The sequence below is a fragment of the Dunckerocampus dactyliophorus genome, chromosome 20 (genome assembly GCF_027744805.1).
Source record: "Dunckerocampus dactyliophorus isolate RoL2022-P2 chromosome 20, RoL_Ddac_1.1, whole genome shotgun sequence".
Lineage (NCBI taxonomy): Eukaryota > Metazoa > Chordata > Actinopteri > Syngnathiformes > Syngnathidae > Dunckerocampus > Dunckerocampus dactyliophorus.
This window is the reverse complement of record NC_072838.1, coordinates 1,865,362-1,888,002: the sequence shown is the minus strand read 5'-3', so window position 1 is coordinate 1,888,002 and position 22,641 is coordinate 1,865,362. Positions and strand designations below refer to the sequence as shown.

At 46.8% G+C, this 22,641-nt stretch overlaps 4 protein-coding genes across 11 annotated transcripts in view; 3 read left to right on the top strand and 1 right to left on the bottom strand.

The window, feature by feature from the left end:
- The first annotated feature begins 169 nt into the window (after nucleotides 1–169).
- LOC129172805 (C3a anaphylatoxin chemotactic receptor-like) lies at nucleotides 170–6,728 on the top strand. Of its 2 annotated transcripts, XR_008567099.1 has the most exons (4): nucleotides 170–269; nucleotides 3,125–3,309; nucleotides 3,401–6,345; nucleotides 6,435–6,728. XR_008567099.1 is itself a non-coding variant. In XM_054762870.1 (3 exons), exons 2-3 carry the CDS (start codon nucleotides 3,133–3,135, stop codon nucleotides 4,190–4,192), a joined length of 969 nt encoding a protein of 322 aa, XP_054618845.1. In that variant the 5' UTR covers nucleotides 170–269; nucleotides 3,125–3,132; the 3' UTR covers nucleotides 4,193–6,727. The 2 variants fall into 2 exon arrangements, 1 of the variants encoding a protein (XP_054618845.1); XM_054762870.1 differs by having other exon boundaries at nucleotides 3,401–6,727.
- A 302-nt stretch (nucleotides 6,729–7,030) lies between these two features.
- LOC129172803 (C3a anaphylatoxin chemotactic receptor-like) lies at nucleotides 7,031–15,983 on the top strand. 3 transcript variants are annotated; one of them, XM_054762869.1, is made up of 3 exons: nucleotides 7,031–7,061; nucleotides 14,414–14,587; nucleotides 14,679–15,983. In XM_054762869.1, the coding sequence occupies exons 2-3, from the start codon at nucleotides 14,420–14,422 to the stop codon at nucleotides 15,495–15,497; spliced, it is 987 nt and encodes a 328-aa protein (XP_054618844.1). In that variant the 5' UTR covers nucleotides 7,031–7,061; nucleotides 14,414–14,419; the 3' UTR covers nucleotides 15,498–15,983. The 3 variants fall into 3 exon arrangements, with proteins under 3 accessions (XP_054618844.1, XP_054618843.1, XP_054618842.1); XM_054762868.1 differs by lacking the exon at nucleotides 7,031–7,061 and adding an exon at nucleotides 13,326–13,532; XM_054762867.1 differs by lacking the exon at nucleotides 7,031–7,061 and adding an exon at nucleotides 13,326–13,549.
- On the bottom strand, nucleotides 15,735–21,701 carry slc39a7 (solute carrier family 39 member 7). 4 transcript variants are annotated; one of them, XR_008567098.1, is made up of 10 exons: nucleotides 21,328–21,701; nucleotides 17,562–18,178; nucleotides 17,301–17,469; nucleotides 17,133–17,198; nucleotides 16,931–17,059; nucleotides 16,773–16,859; nucleotides 16,505–16,701; nucleotides 16,151–16,421; nucleotides 15,968–16,040; nucleotides 15,735–15,887 (listed from the first exon to the last, which is right to left on the bottom strand). XR_008567098.1 is itself a non-coding variant. In XM_054762864.1 (9 exons), the coding sequence occupies exons 2-8, from the start codon at nucleotides 18,168–18,170 to the stop codon at nucleotides 16,167–16,169; spliced, it is 1,512 nt and encodes a 503-aa protein (XP_054618839.1). In that variant the 5' UTR covers nucleotides 18,171–18,178; nucleotides 21,328–21,701; the 3' UTR covers nucleotides 15,735–16,040; nucleotides 16,151–16,166. The 4 variants fall into 4 exon arrangements, 2 of the variants coding, with proteins under 2 accessions (XP_054618839.1, XP_054618838.1); XR_008567097.1 differs by having other exon boundaries at nucleotides 15,968–16,421; nucleotides 21,328–21,700; XM_054762864.1 differs by having other exon boundaries at nucleotides 15,735–16,040.
- Nucleotides 21,628–22,641, top strand: part of LOC129172802 (major histocompatibility complex class I-related gene protein-like) — a 14,908-nt gene continuing 13,894 nt past the window's right edge. The window contains exon 1 of one of the 2 annotated variants that reach the window (XM_054762866.1): nucleotides 21,628–21,888. In XM_054762866.1, the coding sequence (XP_054618841.1) occupies nucleotides 21,825–21,888 (64 nt within the window). In that variant the 5' untranslated portion in view covers nucleotides 21,628–21,824. The remainder of the gene's footprint in view (nucleotides 21,889–22,641) is intronic. The other variant, XM_054762865.1, reaches the window with a different exon arrangement.

The following is a 22,641-nucleotide window of genomic DNA, read 5'->3' as shown; positions in this document are numbered from 1 at the left end:
GTGCTGCTTACAGTATGTGGTGGTCATGTGCTGGAAACATGTACTGTACATGTGATTATGCTGATGAAACAGTCTGATATGAGTGTGAGTGTGGGTGGTCTCAGCCGACACACATGACACAAAAGAGGAAGCGTGTGTGTGTGTGGGTGTGTGGGTGCGTGTGCGTCGTCTTCACTTGGCGGCACTGACTGAGGAGCAGCTGACCTGAAGCCGCGATCTCGCACGTCCAACCACCACAGGCAAGAAGTAAAAAAAAACAGCGCAATAAGGTGTGGAATCATTTTGCTCTTTTTCTAAACTCTTTTGAGGACAAATGTTGCGGGCACGTTGTGGCGTGCGTTAAAAGCGCCTGGTTTATTGAACAATATCTTCATTATTTGGGTGTTGGTTTGAAGCGGCTGCACTGCGTCACAGGCTGAAAGCTGTTTCTAATATTTTGACCCTCTTAGGGCGCTAAAAAGGGCAAGTAGAATAGTGGAAATGTCTTTCAGTCAGGGGGGTCGATACACAAGGCAAGCAGGCAGGTCACACCTTATTCATTTATCTTCATCGCCTTCCTTCCTTCCTTCTCTTGAAATTATAAAACATACCCTATTTGTTCAGTTTCTTGCTCATTTTAATGCCTTGTACAACTAAAGGTACATTTGTTTGGACATGACAACAAAAATAGGTCATAATACTGTGTATATATATATATATATATCTTTTTAATTGTGTAATTGTGTACCTGTGAGTATTAACCCACAAAAGTCCAGAGTTATTAGTGCTTCAAATAATAAAACGGAAATATGCCACAGATAAGTGGAACACATAGAAGATATTTCTTTTTTCTTTTTCGAGAAAAACTACAAATTCATGTCAATTTACCATTTCATGATGAATGCATTCCTGTTTTTACAACAACTTAGCATTTTTGTGCTAAGTACCACAGATGTACTGGAATCGAAGAAAAGAACATACATTCATTCAAAATAAATGGAATAGTGACATTTATGGAGTGACTTTTTTTCTTTTTAGCATTTTTGTTAGCGTGACAAATACGTCACGTCTGCTTTCAATCGCAACTCTCGCTAGCGACATTTCCCCAACTGGTTTGATATGAATTCATTGACGAAAAACTGTAATAATCGTTGAATTGTAATATTTCACACCCCGTTAAAGCATTCGAATTGTTAAAGAGCTTAAAAGTGATCTTTCCTTGGCAAAAAACCCTTCTGGAAATGAGCTCGAGGGATAGTCTAGTCACATGACCGTAGACGAAATCGTGATTGGGTGGGGGTAAACTTTAAATTGTAGTGTATTTCGTAATATTGCATAAAGAATAAATACATGTAATTAATTCATTTCTCTAAATCAGTTATTAATTTACATACAGAAATAACTTCAATAAATTCAGAAATTCAATAAATTCATAATTAAGTCAGTAATTATTTAAACCCTGAAGTCTACTGAAGAAGGGGTGATTTGCAATACAACCAAGCTAATATACAACAACAGAGAAAGCAGAAGTCAAAATCATATGAAATATGTAAAAATGGTATTTTAAACAATAAAAAGTCAAATAATAAAACTAATCGTTTCTTTGAATGGTTCTTAATTGAGAACTTCTATAAGAATGAAAACTTTACTTATAATTCACACATTGCTCCGTTTTGATTTGAGCATGAATTTTCGCGATTGAAGACCTGGTATCATCCGAAGTATCGATCCTCACATGACCAAAAAGCCAAAACACGCACGCACACGCAGACTCAAATGTTATTGTACATGAAACTGCATGGTCCTAGTGCGAGGCAATTACCTTTTAATATCGCGTGTTGTTTTGGATGATAAACACATACGGGGGACCAAAACTGCCTTTTGAAAAAGTCCAGGGGACAGGTCCACCCCCCCAAATGACGTCTGCGGACATGACAAGCACTCCCAAATGTTTTCCATACGTCACTTGAGCACAACGCCGCACTGTATAGAACCCATTTAAAGTGTCACTGTCATGCCTCTCAAATGGCGTCTTATGGGTTAATGGCGTGCCAGACATAAATCGAAAAGTGTGTGTCACTTTCTCCCACACACACTTGACTGTTGCGCAAGACAAAGAGTTACTTCACACCAGGCCGAGAATGACCATTTACCCTGAATATGGAAGTAAGAAATAATGATGAAAAAAGGATTGTGCAACGCCACCACACTTACTGGGAATGCTAATGTTTCATTTGTCCATGGGAACGATGCGGTGGACGGCGCCGTGATTCAGTGGGCGGTGCTCGGTGACTCTGCAGCAGGGGTGGGCAAACTGCGGCCTGTGAGCCACACCAGACTCACCAAGCGTCTTTATACGGCCCGCCGGGCATTTTCAAATTCCTTTTTTTAAACCTTTAAAATCAAAAGTGTAGCCGGCAACATGACTTGCAGTGCTATTGCGGCACGCTTGAGTCGCCAAAATAGCCAGATGCAACTGTAGCTTGTACAAAAAAGCGATCCAAACACAACGTAGCCTACCTACTGCACCATGTGGGCATCCAAAGAAACATTTACGCTCAATACCCACAGAAAAAAAAACACCAATATACTCCCACCGCAAGGTATGCTGGGTAGCTTGTGGTACTCTTTCTCCCAACATTTTGCCGTGTTTGTCGCATTTTTGCTTGATGGCAAAATATGTTGAGGAGGAGCTAACATACTCTTGATATCCAACGTTTTATTGTTTATAGTTCATATTGTTGCCGCTAGGCTACCCAGCATGCCTTGCGGGCATTTGGAAATACCACTTAAGTGACTTGTTATGTTTAGCACTTAGTTGTTGTTTATCACGCACGCACTGCAGTAGTAGGAGTTGATTCCTGGGATGCGTTAACTTGCTGTGGATGTGTTTTGTTTTTGTTTTGTTGCACCGTGAGCAAGTATGTCGTTCTGTTTGTTGACCACCTATAGATATACATAGCCCCTCTGCCAGTTTCGTTAACGCAAAGTGGCCCGCAATTCAAAAAGTTTGCCTACCCCTGCTCTACAGGTTCTGTGATGAATCACCTTGACGGTCCAAGATCAGCAGGGTTCTTGCTTGGACACGAGAGTAATAATGAGTCCAGGCTCTGACAGTGACTGTGACTTCTCATCCCTCCTTCAGGTTACACGATGTATCCTGATAACGCTACATCCATGCCGCTCTTCAACTCCTCCCAGAATGACCCTCTGGCGAAGGCTGGCGGCGCCAAAATGGACACGCTGTCCATCATTTTCTACACACTCATCATCCTGCTGGGCATCCCGGGAAATTCCATCGTGATCTGGGTGGCAGGCTTCAAGCTCAAGGTGGATGTCTTTTTGTAACGCGTCTCACTGTCACACTGAGGTGACCATCATCTGTAAGCTGGCCTAAACGCTTCTTCTTCCTGCTCCTCAGCCAAACGTCCTCAACGTGTGGTTGGTCAATCTGGCCATCGCAGACCATATCTTCTGCACGACCCGAATCTTTTCCCTGGTGAAGAAGCTCTTACTGGACGACTGGCCCTTCGGCGTCTTCATCTGCAAGTTCAACGGCTTCTTCAAGTACGCTAACATGTTTTGCTCCGTCTTCCTACTGGCGGTGATCAGCGTGGACCGAGCGGTCTGCGTCTGGCGGCCGGTCTTTACCAGGCGCTACCGCACCGTGTGGGCCGCCAAGGTGGTGGCCGTGTGCGTGTGGGCGGCTGCCGTCCTCTTCAGCGCACCGTACTTCTTCTACCGCCAGAAGTGCTCGGTGAAGGACGTGCAGGACAAACACACCAAAATGGTGCTCTACTTCATCCGCTTCGTGTGCGGCTTCCTGGTGCCCTTCCTGGTCATCTTCTGCTGTTACATCTTGGCCGGGGTGGGCATCCGGCGCACCCAGTTCTCAGGGAAGTCCCGCCCCCTGCGCATAGCGGCCCTGCTGGTCGTCGCGTTCTTCCTGTGCTGGGCGCCGTACCACGGCCTAATGCTGCTCAGGATGGTGGACAGCTCCAGTCATGTGGTGAAGGTCTGTCTCTCCACGGCGAAGGGCATGGCCTACTTCAACAGCTGCGTCAACCCGCTCCTCTACTTCTTTGTGGGGCTGAAGTTGAGAGGGCGGTCCAGGCAGTCCCTGGAGGGGGTGTACAGGAGCGCGCTGGCCGACGACGTAGCGAGCCAAACCAAAGAAGACTCATTGGAGGGAGGGGCCTTGGCTGAATGCTAACGTAATGCTTTAAAACAGAGACGTGACCTCTACTGCTATACTTTGCTCCAATTTTTTAACCTTAATATTCTGCTCAACAAGCAAACAGACCTTGATGTGAAATTTGCTTAAAACCAATAATGAATATTTCTCATACTGTCGTCCCTCCCTCGGCACTTTGAAGTTTGCGGTTTTTCAAAAGATATTACTCTACTTTAGAAATCAGCGCTGTTTCAGGGTTGACTACGGCCTATTATTTGTCAAAAAATTTGAAAATTTTACATATTTGTTGCCTAAATCTAGCATTTAAGCATAAAAATTGCCAAATGAACTAAAATATGACTATAAGGCATCCAAAAGATGCATTCAAGTCATGTATGTTTTTGATATGTAGTATCCTACACTGGTCACTAGGTGTCAGTAATGTTACACTGACGAGACAATAGCCTCTGCAGGAAGTATGTGGGACTCTCCCAAAGTATGTCTTAATGCAGGGGTGTCCAAACTTTTATTTATTGAGGACCAAATACAGAAAAATAAATAAATGCAGGGGCGCACATTAGTGGTGGCTTTTCTAACTTGCCTATAAGTCAATGAATAGATAACAGATACTAGATATATGCATACATCTATTATGCTGTCTGTCTAGCAATAATGCCGTACTGTTTTTTACGATATAATAATTAGTATTTTACAATTATTGTTTTGTTTTTTCCAAAGGAGGAATATGGAACAATAGACAAATTGAATTACATAAAGTGTATGCATGAAAGTATCAAATTCATTCATAATTGATTTTATGAATCCATTTACTTAAACACATAATTTACATTCACCGAACCCAGAATGTAAACAAAGAATTGCTGACATGTCATCATAAATAATGAGCTCAGCCTGCGGTGCTGCTCTGATCATGATGGCTCTTGTAGACGTGACACTGCACAGATATGAACTTCCATGCCTGTCGCCATCTGGTGTTCAAACTCAGAAGTGCAACAGAGTTGATCTCAAGCTTCTTGTGCGGGCCACATTTACAGTACTTATACAGGTATAGTCAGAATTCGCCGCGGGCCAATAAAAATTGCTGTAGTTTGGACACCCCTGTCTTAATGGGTTAATGATGTTTTAAAAAAAAAACTCTTTAAAAAGGTTGTAAACAGGTTTTGTATTCTTCAACTACGAAAATACAGTAGAGAATGCTTTTTCACCTCACGTTGCACAAAAAACAATCGATGTAAGCGATCTCATTTCTAAATTAGAGATGCACAATAATTATCGGACCATCAATTATCAGGCTGAAAAGAGGGAATTATGACATCATACCGATAAATCCAATAACATTAAAAATAGCTCTGATAACTGATCTTTTTAAAAAAAAAAAAAAAAAGCTCCAATGAGGCGAGGTTACTCGTCCTGTGCAGGTCAGCAAATCAAGAGCTTTTTTTCCTCCTGCCTGTGACGTTAACTGCTCTGCGATGAGGGGAAAAAAAAGCACACAAAAAAATGTTATCAGCCACCTGAAACGCCAGCGCCACGGCATTTGAAAAAGGTTTGCCAGAGACCTCCGTGGTGTCACTTCGGCTGCTCTGAGCGTGTGCCCAAATACAGTGCACCTTGCAAAAACAGTGTGTATCTGCAGTAAAAACGTATAGTGATGTAATTTTAAAGTGGTTGTACTTCTTTCTGCATGGCTCACAAGCACACGCCGTCTCCATAAGAGCAATTTCCATCGTGAGCGCTCATCATTTGGCGTGTCTGCAACGTGTCAGCAGCGAGCAGGCGGTGCCGGCCAGAGCTCCTAAGGCCGTGACCAGCTGCAGACACACGGCCTGATCAGAAACAAGCAGATAACACCAGAAAGAGTTGCAGTGGCAGCAAAAAAACCCAAAAAACAACAGCAGGATGGTGAGCGCGGTGATGGCGCCCACTGCTGTGTCCACCAGGTTGAGGTAGCCCGACACATTGATGCCCGAAACACCAACGCGAGCACGTGAGCCGGAGTGCGAGTCGGGGCAACTTTTTAAAAACTCCTTTCTTCACATGCACTCTTCTTCTTCTTTGGTGCCGCTTTGCCTTTGCTTTCTTTTCTTTCTCCAAAAGCTTTCTCTTCTCTAAAAGCTTTCAGACCTAAGAGCAGCAGATTGCCTGGACGAGAAAACGTGCTTGAAGACGGGGTAAATACACAGAGAGCAAACGGTCGAGGTGTTTCCACCATGCCGATCCGACTAAAAGCCCAAAAAATCTTTTTTCTCAAATTTTATAGGCGGACCATCGTGGTGTCTCAGATTTATGAGACGGAAAGCACCATCCACCAGGGCACGCACGACATGTTAAACGCACTATCTGGCACTTCTTAACTAGCCGTGTACTGTTTATGTAGCCGTGATGCAAGCACTGTTTGGAAAAAAACAGATTTGATTAAAAATTGTAAAAATCTTTCTGCGTAATGTCTTTCTGTGCACTAAATATCCCATTTTATGCCATGGACGCCTGCGGCTTATAGTCCGGTGCGGCTTATATGTAAAAAAATCTTTTTTTTACTCCCTAAATTTAGTGGGTGCAGCTTATACACTAGAAATTACAGTACATTGTTTTTAATAGAACATTTTCGGGCCTCGGCGGAGGTTTACAGCTGATCTTTGTGCTTTGGCATGAAGAGGAAATGTTGTTGGTGGTCATGTACTGGAAAAATGTAAATGTATTTACGGTGATGACACAGTCTGATACACTGAGTGTGAGTGTTTGTGGTGTCAGCCGACACACATGACACAAAAGAGGAAGTGTGTGTGTGTGTGTGTGTGTGTGCGTGCGTGCGTCGTCTTCACTTGGCTGCACTGACTGTGGAGCAGCCGACCTGGAAGCCGTGATCTCGCACGTCCAACCACCGCAGGTAAGAAGTTAAAAATCAGAGCAATAAGGTGTGGAATGATTTTGCTCTTTTTCTAATCTCTACAAAACTCTTTTGAGGACAAATGTTGCGGGCACGTTGTGGCGTGCGTTAAAAGCGCCCGGTTTATTGAACAACATCTTCATTATTTGGGTTTTGGTTTGAAGCGGCTGCACTGCGTCACAGGCTGAAAGCTGTTTCTAGGCAAGTAGAATAGTGGAAATGTCTTTCAGTCGGGGGGGTCGATACACAAAGAAACCCGGCAGGTCACACCTTATTCACTTATCTTCATCGCCTTCCTTCCTTCCTTCCTTCTCTTGAAATTATAAAACATACCCTATTTGTTCAGTTTCTTGCTCATTTTAATGCCTTGTACAACTAAAGGTACATTTGTTTGAACAAATATGATAACAAAAATAGCTCATAATAGTTTTTTTATTGTGTACCTGTGAGTATTAACCCATAAAAGTCCAGAGCCATTAGTGCTTCAAATAATAAAACAGAAATATGCCACAGATAAGTGGAACACATAGAAGATATGTATATATTTTTTAAAGACCTACAATTTATTTTTACATGATAAATGTATTGCTGATTTGAAGATAACTCAGCATTTTTGTTCTAAGTAGGGGAGACTGGGGACGGTAGCAACAAGCCCTATTTGTCCAATCAGTAACATGCTAGAGTGATGACACTCATACTGCACATGCTCAGTTAGACCCTCTAGTCGCCAAGAAGAAAGCGGCCATATTGCGCATCTGGTCCAGCTTCTATCAAGACAAAGTTGTTTTGGAGGTATGAAAGTAGCTGTGTTTTTGTCATACTATCCTAATATTTTGTAGGAATTACTCCAAAGCCACCTGGTTTGAATCACTGTTTTGTTGACTATTCAGCAACATTGCTTACATTTGTCAATGTCACTGTGGCTAGCTAGCACATGGTGTTTTGTCCTGGCTGATAGTATGGGGACGGTTGCAACTGTCCCCATGCTAATATCAAAATAGACCACACTAGGCACAATTTATATGTTTTACTGCTCATGATGGGCAGAATAGGGAATCATAATAAGAAATTCATGCTAATGATAAACAAAATAATTCCCCAAATAACTTGTTGAGCAAAAATGAGCAATTAGTTATTGTTGTATGTGTTGTGCTTTGGAACAAACTAAATACATTTTCCTGTGAAAACAATCATATAAACTTTGTTTGTTTTCAGTATGCCAAGAGTGAGGAAGCCAGTCGCTAACAGAGGGGTTCCCCTCAGTATTTTGGAGGAAGAAGAGGTCTTTTTTTCTGTGAGCTAGCAGAAATGTTCTGGGTTCTGCAGCATTGTTCAGAGGGTGCTGGAATAGTTCACAAGACAGCAGATTTGTTGGGGAAGAGGCGAGTGTTGCACTTTTATTTTGTAAGCATTCGTGTGCTTTTAACAAAACTTAAAATCAAACTTTATATTCACTGGAGTTTTAAAACAATGTGAATTTTGTTCACTAAAACTGTTCACTGTTTGTTAACATGTTTAATAAATGTTTTTTGCACTCCAAATTATTCTATTCTTTTTGTCCCAAACTGAAATATTGAGTTTTTATAGCGTCCATAACATTTGCACTTTGACTCAAAGTACTCAAAACTAAACTTATTAAATACTTTAATATTGTACACTGTGGTTATTTAAACAAAAAGCACAACATTTTGGTGAAGTTTACTGTTTTTTGATATGTTGCAACCGTCCGATTGGTGTTGCAACTGTCCCCAGGTTTGGGGTCAGTTGCAACGTCTGTATTTTTTTATTGAAATAAATATTGTGATTGATATGTTATATGTAGCCATCTTGAAATGGTACGGCTATTGAGCAGTCAGATGGTGTGCCTTGTCTAAATCGTCTCTGAGTAATTGAGAGTAATCTAAAAAGTGTTGCAACTGTCCCCGGTCCCCCCTATCACAGATGTACTGGAATTGAACAAAGGAACATACTGTAATGCCCCAGGTTGTGGGGAAGGAGAGACTCACGTCGCCGACGCACTTCAATCGCTTCATTCACAGCGGAGAACTTGGCAACAGTTCACATTCACACAAGGGCAGCTGTAGGCCACAACCCACGCCAGCATCCACAACACTTCCAACTTTCTCAACACTCTTCCAGCACACCGACCTCTCGCTCTCCTGCTCGTGACGACGCACCGCCACTTTCCAAGCCCCGCCCCTTAAAGGCCCAGGCACACAAGTCACAGATATTACACTGCCCCCTTCTTTAATAAGCCCCTCGCCCCGAGGTGTCAACAACAAAATCCCCAAACCTTGGCGGCCTCCGCCTCTGTCTCTGTGGCCTCCCCTTGGCGCCAGCGGCTGAACAGGAAGAACTGTGGTGGGACCCGGAGAACTTGAGTCCACCCCACGTCCCAAGCCAGCTGGTGAAGCAGGCTCTGCCTCGAACTGGGGAACATCCCGGCCCCTGTAAGGTGCCAACCCGTCCCGGTGCAGGGCAACTCTTCTGCCTCTAGGGGAAACTGCAACTCTGTAAACTACTTCCCCCACCCGCTCTAGCACCCTGCACGGTCCATCCCAATGACTGTCTAATTTAGGGCAACATCCTTTTTTCCGTTTGGGCGTGAAAACCCAAACCAGCTCACCCGGGTGAAAGTCACGCCCCTTGCTGCGCACATCATGGTTTCTCTTCTGCCTCATACCAGCCTTCTCTAACTGACCTCGAGCAAAGGCATGCGCCGCTTCCAGCCGATCCTGCAACTTCCGGGCATACTCCAGTCCCGGCCGGTCCTCTGCACTGCCTGGTGGCCTCCCAAACGCCATCTCCGCCGGTGTCCGGATCTCCCGGCCCAACATCAACAGGGCAGGAGTACAGCTTGTGGAACTCTGGACTGCTGAACGGTAGGCCATCAGCACCAAAGGAATGTGCCGGTCCCAGTCACGCTGATGGTTAGAGGTGAGGATGGCCAGCTGCTGCTGCATAGTGCGATTAAACCGCTCCACTAGGCCATCACTTTGCGGGTGCAGGGGCATGGTGCGAGTCTTTTGCATATCCAGACGCTCACACAGAGCAGCAAACACTCTGGACTCGAAATTCCTGCCCTGGTCACTGTGGAGGATGTCTGCAGTGCCAAACCGACTAAACATGCCTTCCAGAAGCGCATCTGACAGAGTCTCTGCTTCCTGGTCTGGCAGCGCATATGCTTCCGGCCATTTAGTGAAGTAGTCCATTGCACACAGCACATACTTGTTCCCTCTGTCCGTTTCAGGAAAAGGCCCCATAATGTCCACGGCTACCCTCTCCATGGGTGCCCCGACTACTTGCTGCTGGAGTGGTGCGTGCGACTGGTCCTGGGGCCCCTTGTACGCTGCATACTGGTCACAGCGCCGGCAGAAGTCCTCCACATCCCGTCGGTGCTGACCCCAGTAGAATCCCTGGCGCAGCCGTCTGAGGGTCTTTGTGCTCCCGAAATGGCCTGACCCGGTGCCCCCATGACATGCTCTCAGCACCGACTCCCTGAGAGCTACAGGCACCACCACCTGCCACCTCTCTTCCCCAGTCGCTGGCTCCTTCCAAGCACGCTGCAACACGCCATCTTTGATGCGCAGCACTGCAAACTTGCTCCACAGGCCCTTTGTGCCAACCGACAGTCCCATCGCGCTCTCCCAAGGTGGCCTCCTGCCACTCTGGACCCACTGTCGCACCGGTTTGAGATCGGCGTCCTCTTCCTGCTTGACCGCCCACTCTGCAACATCCACTGCCTCCAGCGTGCAGCATGACGGCCCACCAGCTGTATCATCACCGCACAGCTCCTTTTCTCTGGCGTCACGGCGGTCGCAGTAGCTGCAGCCGTCCATAGCACACGGCCACCGGGAAAGGCCGTCAGCGTTAGCATGCTGAGCACCTGCTCTATGGATCACACTGAAGTGGAAGCATTGCAGCTCCTCTAACCATCGCGCCACCCGGCCTTCCGGTTCTCGGAAGGTCATCAACCACTGGAGTGCTGCATGATCAGTTCTGAGGGTGAAGGGCACGCCACAGAGGTAGTACTTAAAGTGGCGTGCAGCCAGCACAACAGCCAACAGTTCACGCCTGGTCACACAGTAGCGCCAATCACCTTCATTGAATGTTCGACTGAAGTAGGCTACCACCACCTGTTCACCTTCTGGCCCCACCTGCGATAACACCGCCCCCGTGCCGACATTGCTAGCGTCCGTGTCCAGCACAAAGGGCAAAGCTGGGTCTGGAGCGGTGAGGACAGGAGCGTTCGTGAGGGCCCTCTTGAGGTTGGAAAACGCCTCCTGACAGTCTGGCGTCCATGCGAAGGCCTGGACGTTCTGGAGGAGGCGAAACAAGGGCACACCGATGCAGGAAAATCTCTTCACGAACCTCCGGTAATATGAAGTTAGGCCCAAGAAATTCTTGAGCTGCTTTTGGTCTCTCGGGGCTGGCCAGTCTCTGATGGCGCTGACCTTCTCCTCCAGTGTGCTGATACCACTCGCATCCACCTTATGGCCCAGGAACGCCACCTCTCGCCGCATAAAATGGCACTTCTCAGGATGCAGCTTCAGTCCAGCCGCCGCAGTCCTCCCCAACACTAGCCTCAGGGAATCTAGTGCGGCCTGGAAGGACCTCCCATGGACGAGGACATCGTCCAGGTACACTAAACACTGCTGCCTGGGAATATTTGCAAGCAGTGTCCATCAGCCGCTCAAACTGTGCCTTATAGGCTTCCCAGCTCCCTTTACCAGAGAATTTCAGTGCTTTCATAAGGTCCCACATGTGCTGATGGGCGCCGCCATGATTGTTCCTCTCCGCGTCTTGACGCAGCTCCATCATGGCCGCCGCGCTCTCATTTTGGTGCGAAACGCCGGAGTCATGGAGTCCGTGCTCCGCGAACTTTGTCTCATGCATGCTTATTACACACTCGCCGGCTCCCTCCTTCACCTTCGGTCGAGCGCCGAACTCACTGGGCATGCTCCCCCCACAACAGCGGTCGTGCAGCGGAGTTGAAACCGAAACTTCTGACACCAATGTAATGCCCCTGGTTGTGGGGAAGGAGAGACTCACGTCGCCGATGCACTTCAATCGCTTTATTCACAGCGGAGAACTTTGCAAAGGTTCACATTCACACAAGGGCAGCTGTAGGCCACAACACTTCCAACTTTCTCAACACTCTTCCAGCACACCGACCTCTCGCTCTCCTGCTCGTGACGATGCACCGCCACTTTCCAAGCCCCGCCCCTTAAAGGCCCAGGCACACAAGTCACAGATATTACAATACATTCATTCAAAATAAATGGAATAGTGACATTTATGGAGTGACATACTTTTTTTAGCATTTTTGCTCGCGTGAAAATACGTCACGTCGGGCATTCCATAGCAACGCTCACGAGCGATATTTTCCTAACTTATTTAATATGAATTAATTGACGAAAAACAGTAAGAACCGTTGAATTGTAATATTTCACACCCTGTTAAAGCATTCGAACTGCTAAATGTTTTTCAGAAAAAAACACTTCTGGAAATGAGCTAGCTTACCTGACACCCCGCCATTTTGGGGAAGCCATAGTCGGTCTAGTGGAGTCACATGACCATAGACGACATCGTGATTTGGCGATTGGAAGGATAGCAAACGCACTCGTGATGTGCGATACTACTGATTTCGTTTCCGGTCTGATACCGAGTAGAATCAGGCTGGTATCGGCGATACCGATCCGATACCCATACTTTGTGCACATCCACCTAATGTGTCTGGTAAACTTTAAAATGTAGCGTATTTCATATCATGGCATAAAGAATATAAGACGTTTAATTAATGAATTACTTAAAGTACGTTATTCATTTAAATACAGTAATAATTTCAATAAAGTCATAATTTTCATAAATTCACAATGTAATAATGTAAGTAAGTATTTAAACCCTGAAGTCTATTTAGGTAGCGGGGTGATTTGCAACAGACAGCTGGACAAAAATCATATGAAATACAGTCATGGAAAAAATGATGAGACTACCCTTGTTTCTTCAGTTGAGTGATCCATTTTAATGCCTGGTACATTTGTTTAGACAAATCTAATGATGATAACAAACATAGTGTTACGACCGGCCGTAGGCCGTGGTCATGGAATCCAAGATGCGGAGATGTAGTTCCGTGTAACAAAAGTTTAATACAAAAAGATGAACAAAAATACAAAAATGTACAACACAAAAAACAAAGTCGAACTGAAATTCTTACGCACCTAGTCACGGGAATAAGTGACAAAAACACTGCTCACCACGGAAACAAGGCAGGTAAAAAAACATAGGCGCGAACGAAAAGAGCTGCTAACCATAAACTAGCAGATAAGTACCGAACACAACTGGGCCGCTGCTGGAGAACGCCAAGCAGGGATTGAGGTACTTACAACAACTATAGGCGTAAAGGACCAGAGAGCCAAAAACACAGTGCAACAAGTATGCTGGAAGGCGCACATCGAGGTGTAGCGGAAGGTAACAATCTGGCACCGGTGAGATGTTTGCCCTCATCTTATGAAGCTCCTCTAATGAGCCGCTGGTGTGGTGAATTAGCTCATCAAGGCGACTCACGAGTGTGCTGTATTGTATTGTATTGTAAAATAGAATTTTAAACAATAAACAAGAAAAAAAGTCAAATAATAAAAACAGGTCTTCTAATTTAACAGTTCTTAATTGAGAACTGCTATAAAAATGAAAACTTTATTGATAATTCACACATTGCTCCGTTTACGATCGGTCATTGTTTTGGATGATAAACACATACGGGGGACCAACACTGCCTTTTGAAAAAGTCCAGGGGACAGGTCCGCCCCTCAAATTACGTCTGTGGACATGACAAGCACTTGAAAATGTTTTCCATACGTCACTTGAGGACTTATAAGTTCAAGTCAAGCACAAAGTTGCACAGTATACAACACATTTTAGCACATTTAAAGTGTCACTGTCATGCCTCTCAAATGGCGTCTTATGGGTTAATGGCGTGCCAGACATAAATCAAAAAGTGTGTGTCACTTTCTCCCACACACACACTTGCGCAAGACAAAGAATGACCACACCAGGCCGAGAATGACCATTTACCCTGAATATGGAAGTAAGAAATAATGATGAAAAAAGGATTGTGCAACGCCACCACACTTACTGGGAATGCTAATGTTTCATTTGTCCATGGGAACGATGCGGTGGACGGCGCCGTGATTCAGTGTGTGGTGCTCGGTGACTCTGCAGCAGGGGTGGGCAAACTGCGGCCAAACAACACATCAAAACACACACGACGCACAACGTAGCCTACTTACTGCACCATGTGGGCATCCAGATAAACATCTGACGATGACTGTGACTTCTCATCCCTCCTTTAGGTGACGATGCATCCTACGTCTCTGGCGCTCCTCAACTCCTCCTGGAGCGGCCCTCTGGTGAAGGCTGGCGGTGCCAACATGGACACACTCTCTGTCGTTCTCTACACGCTGACCATCCTGCTGGGCATCCCGGGAAATTCCATCGTGATCTGGGTGGCAGGCTTCAAGCTCAAGGTGGATGTCTTTTTGTAACGCGTCTCACTGTCACACTGAGGTGACCATCATCTGTAAGCTGGCCTAAACGCTTCTTCTTCCTGCTCCTCAGCCAAACGTCCTCAACGTGTGGTTGGTCAATCTGGCCATCGCAGACCATATCTTCTGCTTGACCCGAATCTTTTCCCTGGTGAAGAAGCTCTTCCTGGACCACTGGCCCTTCGGCGTCTTCATCTGCAAGTTCAACGGCTTCTTCAAGTACGCTAACATGTTTTGCTCCGTCTTCCTGCTGGCGGTGATCAGCGTGGACCGAGCGCTCTGCGTCTGGCGGCCGGTCTTTACCAGGCGCTACCGCACCGTGTGGGCCGCCAAGGTGGTGGCCGTGTGCGTGTGGGCGGCTGCCGTCCTCTTCAGCGCACCGTACTTCTTCTACCGCCAGGTCTACCCGGATGCCAAGAACCTGAGCAAGTGCTCAGTGGAGGAGGTGCAGGAGAAAGACACCAGAATGGTGCTCTACTTCATCCGCTTCCTGTGCGGCTTCCTGGTGCCCTTCCTGGTCATCCTCTGCTGTTACATCTTGGCCGGGGTGGGCATCCGTCGCACCCGGCTCTCGGGGAAGTCCCGCCCCCTGCACATAGTGGCCCTGCTGGTCGTCGCGTTCTTCCTGTGCTGGGCGCCGTACCACGGCCTGCTGCTGCTCAGGATGGTGGACAGCTCCAGTCATGTGGTGAAGTTCTGGCTCCCCGCAGCGAAGGGCATGGCCTACTTCAACAGCTGCGTCAACCCGCTCCTCTACTTCTTTGTGGGGCTCAAGTTCAGAGGGCGGTCCAGGCAGTCCCTGGAGGGGGTGTACAGGAACGCACTGGCCGGCGACGTCACGAGCCAAACCAAAGAAGACTCATTGGAGGGAGGGGCCTTGGCTGAATGCTAACGTAATGCTTTAAAACAGAGACGTGACCTCTCTGGTGTGATATCGGTCTTGAGAAGCAGAAAGTTATCAAAAAAAAGATTGTGTATCTGTAGTAAAAACGTAGAGTGGTGTAATTTTAACATGGTTGTACTTCTTTCTGCATGGCTCACAAGCACACGCCGTCTCCGTAACAACAATTTCCATCGTGAGCCCTCATTATACGTATGGCGCGTCTGGCACCAAGCAAAAACGTCAGGACAACTTTGAATCAGCCTTTATTGTTGGTCACAGTCGCAGACGTTGCCGCACAAGCTTTCTGCAAAGCATTGTTGGACAACCAAACTTCACGTGTACAAGAATAACTGAGGCGCTTTCAATACTTTTGACCTCGAACGTGAATTCTGTCCACTTCTGCTTGAGACACAAAAGCATAAAATGCGTAACAATTTGCATGACAACATGAACGTCAGCTGTGGTAGGCTCCAGCTTACCCGTGACCACAGTGAGGAACAGTTGGATGGACGTGCTCAATGTCCTGTCAAGACGTGTCCATCCGGTTGTGTGCTTAACATAAAAAAAAAAAAGAGCATGATGCTTTTCCCTTAGAAAAAAGAAACCGTCACAAATAAGAGATGCCGCCAAAGACAACAAATTAAAAAGTGTTTTAATCTTGCCAGTTTTTGTGATGTCTCACTCGTACTCGGCAATCAGAACCATCATGCTCACGCCGAACAGCAGGGCAAAAATCTCCATCACAGACTGGCCGAAGCTGGAGCGACCTGCCAGCAGTTCCGGAAGCACTGTTACCGTGGCGATGTAGACAAAGCCGCCAGCGGTGAAAGGCAGGATCCAGGCGGTGGCGGCAGCGCCTACGCCTTCCGCCAACAGCGAGCAGGCGGTGCCGGCCAGAGCTCCCAAGGCCGTGACCAGCTGCAGACACATGGCCTGATGGGAAACAGGAAGTTAACAACAGGAAGTTGCAATGGCGGAAAAAAACAAAAAAAACAACCGGGTCTCCGGCCACCCACCTTTCTCTTGGTGCAGCCAGACTGGACCAGAATGGCAAAGTCTCCGATCTCGTGCGGGACCTCGTGCAGCAGGATGGTGATCGTGGTGATGGCGCCCACCGTTGGGCCCACCAGGAAGGACGCGCCGATGGCCAGGCCGTCTGTAAAGTTGTGAGTGAAGTCGGCTGCCAGGTTGAGGTAGCCCGACACCTTGATGTCTGCAACACCAACACGAGCACGTGAGCCGGAGCGAGAGTCAGAGCAACTTTTCAAAAAGCTCTTTCTTCACCTGCACTCTTCTTCTTCTTTGGTGCCGCTTTGCCTTTGCTTTCTTTTACTTTCTCCTCCTCTCCGTCACTGTCCTTTTCCTTGCTGTCTGAAAAAGATCCCAAAAACCGCATTAGCTCAACAGACCCAGGCTAATGACTGGGAGGTGTTTTATCTTACTGTGGCCGTGTGAATGCGAATGCGAGTGTCCTCCCTTCAGCAAACGCACAAACTTCTCCACAACCAGAAAGGCGATGATGCCGCCGAGAACCCACAGGCCGACTGACATCATGTGATCGTGGGCGGCGCCTGTGGAGCCAGACGGGGAAAAGTTGACTGACCTGAAGGCAGCTTTTGGACACTTTGTCCGAGATGCGCGTACCGTGAGAGTGGCCGTGGTCGTGCGGGTCTCCGTGATCGTCGTGGTCGCCGTGGTGGGAGTGTGGCTCTGCAAGACAGAGGCGGGATTTGAGCTTTTCTTCACGTTGGGAGTTGCTCGGCACTAGGCAGGGTGTTATCTGATCGATGGTCTTGATGAGCAACGACCTACCGAGAGCATGCGGTATGAGGTGGAGGAAGGCGTCGCCCAGCAGGCCGCCCGACGCGAAGCTCAGCAGCACCTTCAGCAGGTTCTGGTGCTGGTCGCTGTTGGACTGAACCGGGATTAGGAAGAGGATGAGGAAAGGTGCGGCGCTGATTAGCAGCGTGGCGCCCACGGCCTGAGGGAAGGGTGGGAGGGAGGGAGAAAGGAGAGTGTCGCCCAGTCAGGACAGGAACGTGAAGGAAGATGAATGACTGTTTGGACTCTAACCTGCATCCACAGTTCTGTCATGGTCCTCTTCTCTGCATCACTCCTAAGCCATCCAGGCCTGTTCCCATCTTCGCTCTTGTCCTCATAAACAACATTGTCATGACCATGGTCGTGTGCATGCCCATGGTTGTGGTCGTGTGCATGCCCATGGTCGTGGTCGTGTGCATGCCCATGGTCGTGGTCGTGTGCATGCCCATGGTCGTGGTCGTGTGCATGCCCATGGTCGTGGTCGTGTGCATGCCCATGGTCGTGGTCGTGTGCATGCCCATGGTCGTGGTCGTGTGCATGCCCATGGTCGTGGTCGTGTGCATGCCCATGGTCGTGGTTGTGTGCATGCCCATGGTCGTGCCAGTGGTCTTCCTCCGCCTCCTCCCCTGGTGACAGGTTGGCCTCGGCGCTCCACTTGCTGGCACCGTGGTACATCTTCACCTCCGGGCCGTGAGAGTGGCCGTGGTGCTCTCCATGGGTGTGGCCGTGATGGTGATGGTGGCCATGGGTGTGGCCATGGTCGTCGTGCGAGTGGCCGTGAGCGTCGCATAGACGGGAGGTGAGCAGCAGCAGTACTGCCGATGTGGTCAGTGTCACCGCCAGCACATGTCGACACCCCATAGTATGACCTGGAAAACCACAACCATGAGATGCGTCATGAAGTTACTCTCGGGACACGAGGCTATTAGACCACTGGGATGATTGTCTTCTATCGGTTATGTTCTGAACGTAACCGTGAGGAACAAGTTGCTGCAGGTTTATAATCGTATGCTTTACTCCTGAAAGAAAAACTGCACTTTTTTGTGGAATTTTTCCTATCTTCCACAACCCTTAAGTGAAACAAGAACTCACATTTCTTTGTCTTTTCTTTGCATTCTAAAGAGAAAAAAACTGCATGAGGGAGCTAACAATTCATGGAATGGGACACACCTATTTAGACTATAAAGCCCTCTAAGAAACTTCCCACAATTTTTTTTATGGTTTTATATCGGTGCTGTGACCATGCAGCAACATGTACATTCATGATAACATGTAATACTCACAGTATTTTGTCATATTTTGACGATTTTAAACATTAATTAACATTTAAACATACTTCTCTGGGCGCATTGATTTCACTGTGCCCATAGATAGGAACTAGCGCTACTTCAATGGCAGACTTTGTGACAGCCAACGCCTTCTAGACAAATGAGGACCCAGAACCTTAACAGTTTTACACCGCCCCCTACTTGCGTCCCAAGGCGTATTACGTATGCTAGGGTAGGTCGATTTTATCCATCCTGCGATATTCTGTACGCTCCTCATCAAAATGTTAAGACCAGTTGAAAAATGTCAAGAATTTATATTTGACATTGCACTGTTGGCTCTTGCAGAGGTTCTAAGGAGAGTGTCACAATGCAAAAAGAAGAAATGGGAGTGAGACAAAAAAAGCAATTTATTGCAAAGAAGCATTAAAGTGAAACAGGCTGTTCATCAGGCTGATCAAAAGAGCACAGCCTTTAAAAGGCAAAATATTGGCAAAATGTGAATTGAATGTGATTTTGGTCAGGTATTCACACTGTCATGTTCTCTTATGGCAAAGGCAAAACAGCTTTGTCTCTTTGAACGCAGCAGGATTGTTGAGCTGCATAAGCAAGGCCTCTCGCAGCGCGCCATTGCTGCCGAGGTTGGACACAGTAAGAGAGTCATTTCAAATGCCTTCTAGCATCCTGAGGGTTATGGAACAAAAAGTCAAGTGGTAGGCCACAAAAAAAAATGTCACCCGCCCTGAGCTGGAGGATCCCATTGGCTGTCCGTCAAGACACGGGACCATCCTCGGCCCAAATGGAGGTTGTTACTGGTGCCGAGTGCAGTCCAATAACCGTCACCATTTGAGAGAAGGCTTTCAAGAACAAGAAACGTCTTCAAGTGCCTCGTCTCCTTCAACGCCACCTAATTGGCCATTTGGAATTTGCAGGAGAGCACCAAACATGGGAAATGAAATGTGCAAAAAAGTTTTATTCTCCCTTGACGGTCCTGATGGCTTCCAAAGTTACTGGCATGACAAGGAGATCCCACCTGAGATGTTTTCCACACGGCACAGCGGAGGGGGGTCCATCATGATCCTTCAATTGCACAATGGAGCTTCAGGTTGTGCAGGGGCGTCAAACGACAGCCGGCTATGTGGAGATGTTACAGGGGGCATCCTTCATGACCGAAGGCCCTCATCTGTGTGGTAATGACAGGACAACGCTGCACTTCAAAAAGGACTCCTTCCAGAGGAATAAGCCCACTCTTTTGTAGCATCCTGCATGTTCCCCTCATCTAAATCCAAAGGAGAGCATTTGGGGATGGATGGCCTCCTGGAAACACTGGCATCAAGCATACCAAAACACATTTTTCAGGTGATGAACAAGAATGGCACAGATACTCATTACTGAGTCCTTTTTTGAACGTTTTATTTCTACTTGAGGTTTTTTTTTAGCTATGGTCTCAAACTTTTCATCAGCTGATGAACAGCCTATTTCATTTTAATGCTTGTTTGAAATAAATTACTCACTCATGTAAATGTAAATGTAAATGTAAATGTATACAACTGGCCAAATATCATGATATATATTGTATCGTGAGATTAGTGTATCATCAAAGCCCTATTTTATACTTCACTGGAAAGCTTATTTAGCTGAGGATTGACCGATAAACAGCATTGCAGGATACAATTAGAACTGCAGGCATCACACAGCACAAATATTAGACCAGTTACAAACATAAAACTGAATGCAACTCACCTTTGGAGCCATACATTATGCCAACTCCAACACAATCTTGGACAAAAATGGTCCTGTTACGTTGCGTAATGGGGATTAGTGCATGTAAACGTACTCACTGAGTCAGTAAATGTACTCAAGTACAAAGCCAAGCCAGAGTGTCAACAGCGCATCAATGTTATGACTTACGTTTCAAAAACATGTCAAAAAACATCGAGTCGAGTTTCCATGGAGACTTTGACCAAGTGTCTCAGAATTGTGCATATATGGAGCACCTGATCCGAACTTTAGAAAAACCTGTGTAAATCATTCAGTATCACCGTCAAATTTTAAATGGGATCAGGTAAGAACTCCAGCTATGGCCTCCCAGTGTTTTCCACTCCATACAATCAAACTAATTCTTATGGCTTCTGTCTTTGGCTGATAAATGTAAAACATATTTACATTACATTCAGTAGGACTTTTTTAGGCAATTTAACTTGTGGTTTTTTCCGGGTACTCCGGTTTCCTCCCACATTCCAATAGCATGTTAGGTTAATTGGCGACTCTATTTTGTCCATCGGTATGAATGTGAATGGTTGTTTGTCTAGATTGGCTGGCGACCAGTCCGGGGTGTACCCCGCCTGTCGCCCAAAGGCAGCTGGGATAGGCTCCAGCACACCCCCATGACCCTAATGGGGTTAAAAGGCATAGAAAACAGATGGATGGACATGTAACTTGTAGGGCGCGCAAGAGGAATACACGACTAAGTACATAGTGGTGTGGTCACAATGGTAAAAACTTCAGCAGTAACAAGAGTCTCTTGTTCTGATTTCACTTTCTCGTATGCGATTGAGACTGACCAAACCCAACTATCCCTTCACTTAACTTTAATGCCAACTCAAACAGGAAAATAAGCCGGACATCAAATAAACAAACTGCAGCTGTTCGCGGGGCTAAGTGGCTAGCTAGCAGTTAGCATACTAACGGCAGCAGCAGCAGCTCGCTGACGCAAACAAACTGCGCCGCGCACACAAAAGATAGATTCTCACCAGAGAGTGCAAACTATCCACGCCGTTTGTCCACCGACTGCCTCTCCGTGGAGTGTTTCTTTATGTCTGGCCAAGAGTTGCCACCTCCGCTCAGGTTGACGATGCTACCTGTAGCTGCTCAGCCGAGACGTGGCATTCGCACAACAGAACGAGCCCAAATCTCGCGGGAAAGCGTTCCAAATTATAAACGAGTCTTCTTCGTTGCTTCCTTGCTGTTAGTAGTCAGAGAAGTACAGGTATATATTTCATCCTTTTGCGAATAAAATAATCCAGAAAGGTATTTTACAATATTATAGACACAATCCAGCGCTTACACGGTGCAACATCCGGTTTTACATTTCATCAAGGCGAGAAAAGGAGGAGGAGATGGACGTGCCCTGGTGAGTCTCGCGAGTCTCTACTACCCTGGTTTCCACAGTACCGATATCTGTATCGACCCGCCCACTTCTGGAGCAACCCCCACGGAGGTCTTGAGGAGGACTCGAGTCCTTCCCAGCATGTCAACAAACTACGTGAAGGGCTTTTTTGCCTTACTGCTCGTCTTGGAGGTTTCATCAGCAGGTGAGCTCGCCTTTACTTATTTCTGCCTTTCTGCCCCCAAGTTGCCACAAATGGACCACTTCTTTTAAGTGCGCAATAAGACACAAGTCTGGTTCCGGTTTCATTTTGAGGCATCAGATAACGGTATCGCGTTGAAAAACGCATGAAAGAAATATTTATGTGCGAAAGGGCGCGCGTGAGCTTATTTGAATATTTGCTTATTTGAAGGTATATAAATCAGGGTAGTTATACTGTTGATGAGAATGAAGTTGAGGTCTGCATGCTGTTTTTTTATATAGGGCCAAATACAGAAAAATAAATAAAGGGCCTGGCCGCACATTAGAGGTGGCATTTCTAACTTGCCTATAAGTCAATGAATAGATAACATATATATACCGTTGCACAAAAGACAAAGGAGATGATCATTAACTTCCAGAGGAAAACATCTCACTTTACACCGGTGAACATCCAGGGAGCGGACATAGAGTTGGTAGACAGCTACAAATTCCTGGGTGTTCACCTTAACAACAAGCTGGACTGGTCCGTCAACACCCACGCCCTCTACAAGAAGGGCCAGAGTCGCCTTCACCTGCTGAGGAGACTGAGGTCCTTTGGTGTGTGCAGGACTCTTTTACGGACCTTTTATGACTCTGTGGTGGCCTCAGCCATCTTCTATGCTGTGGGCTGCTGGAGAGGGGGCAGCACGGACAGGGACAGGAGCAGGATAAATAGACTGATCAGGCGAGCTAGCTCTGTCCTGGACGGTCCTCTGGA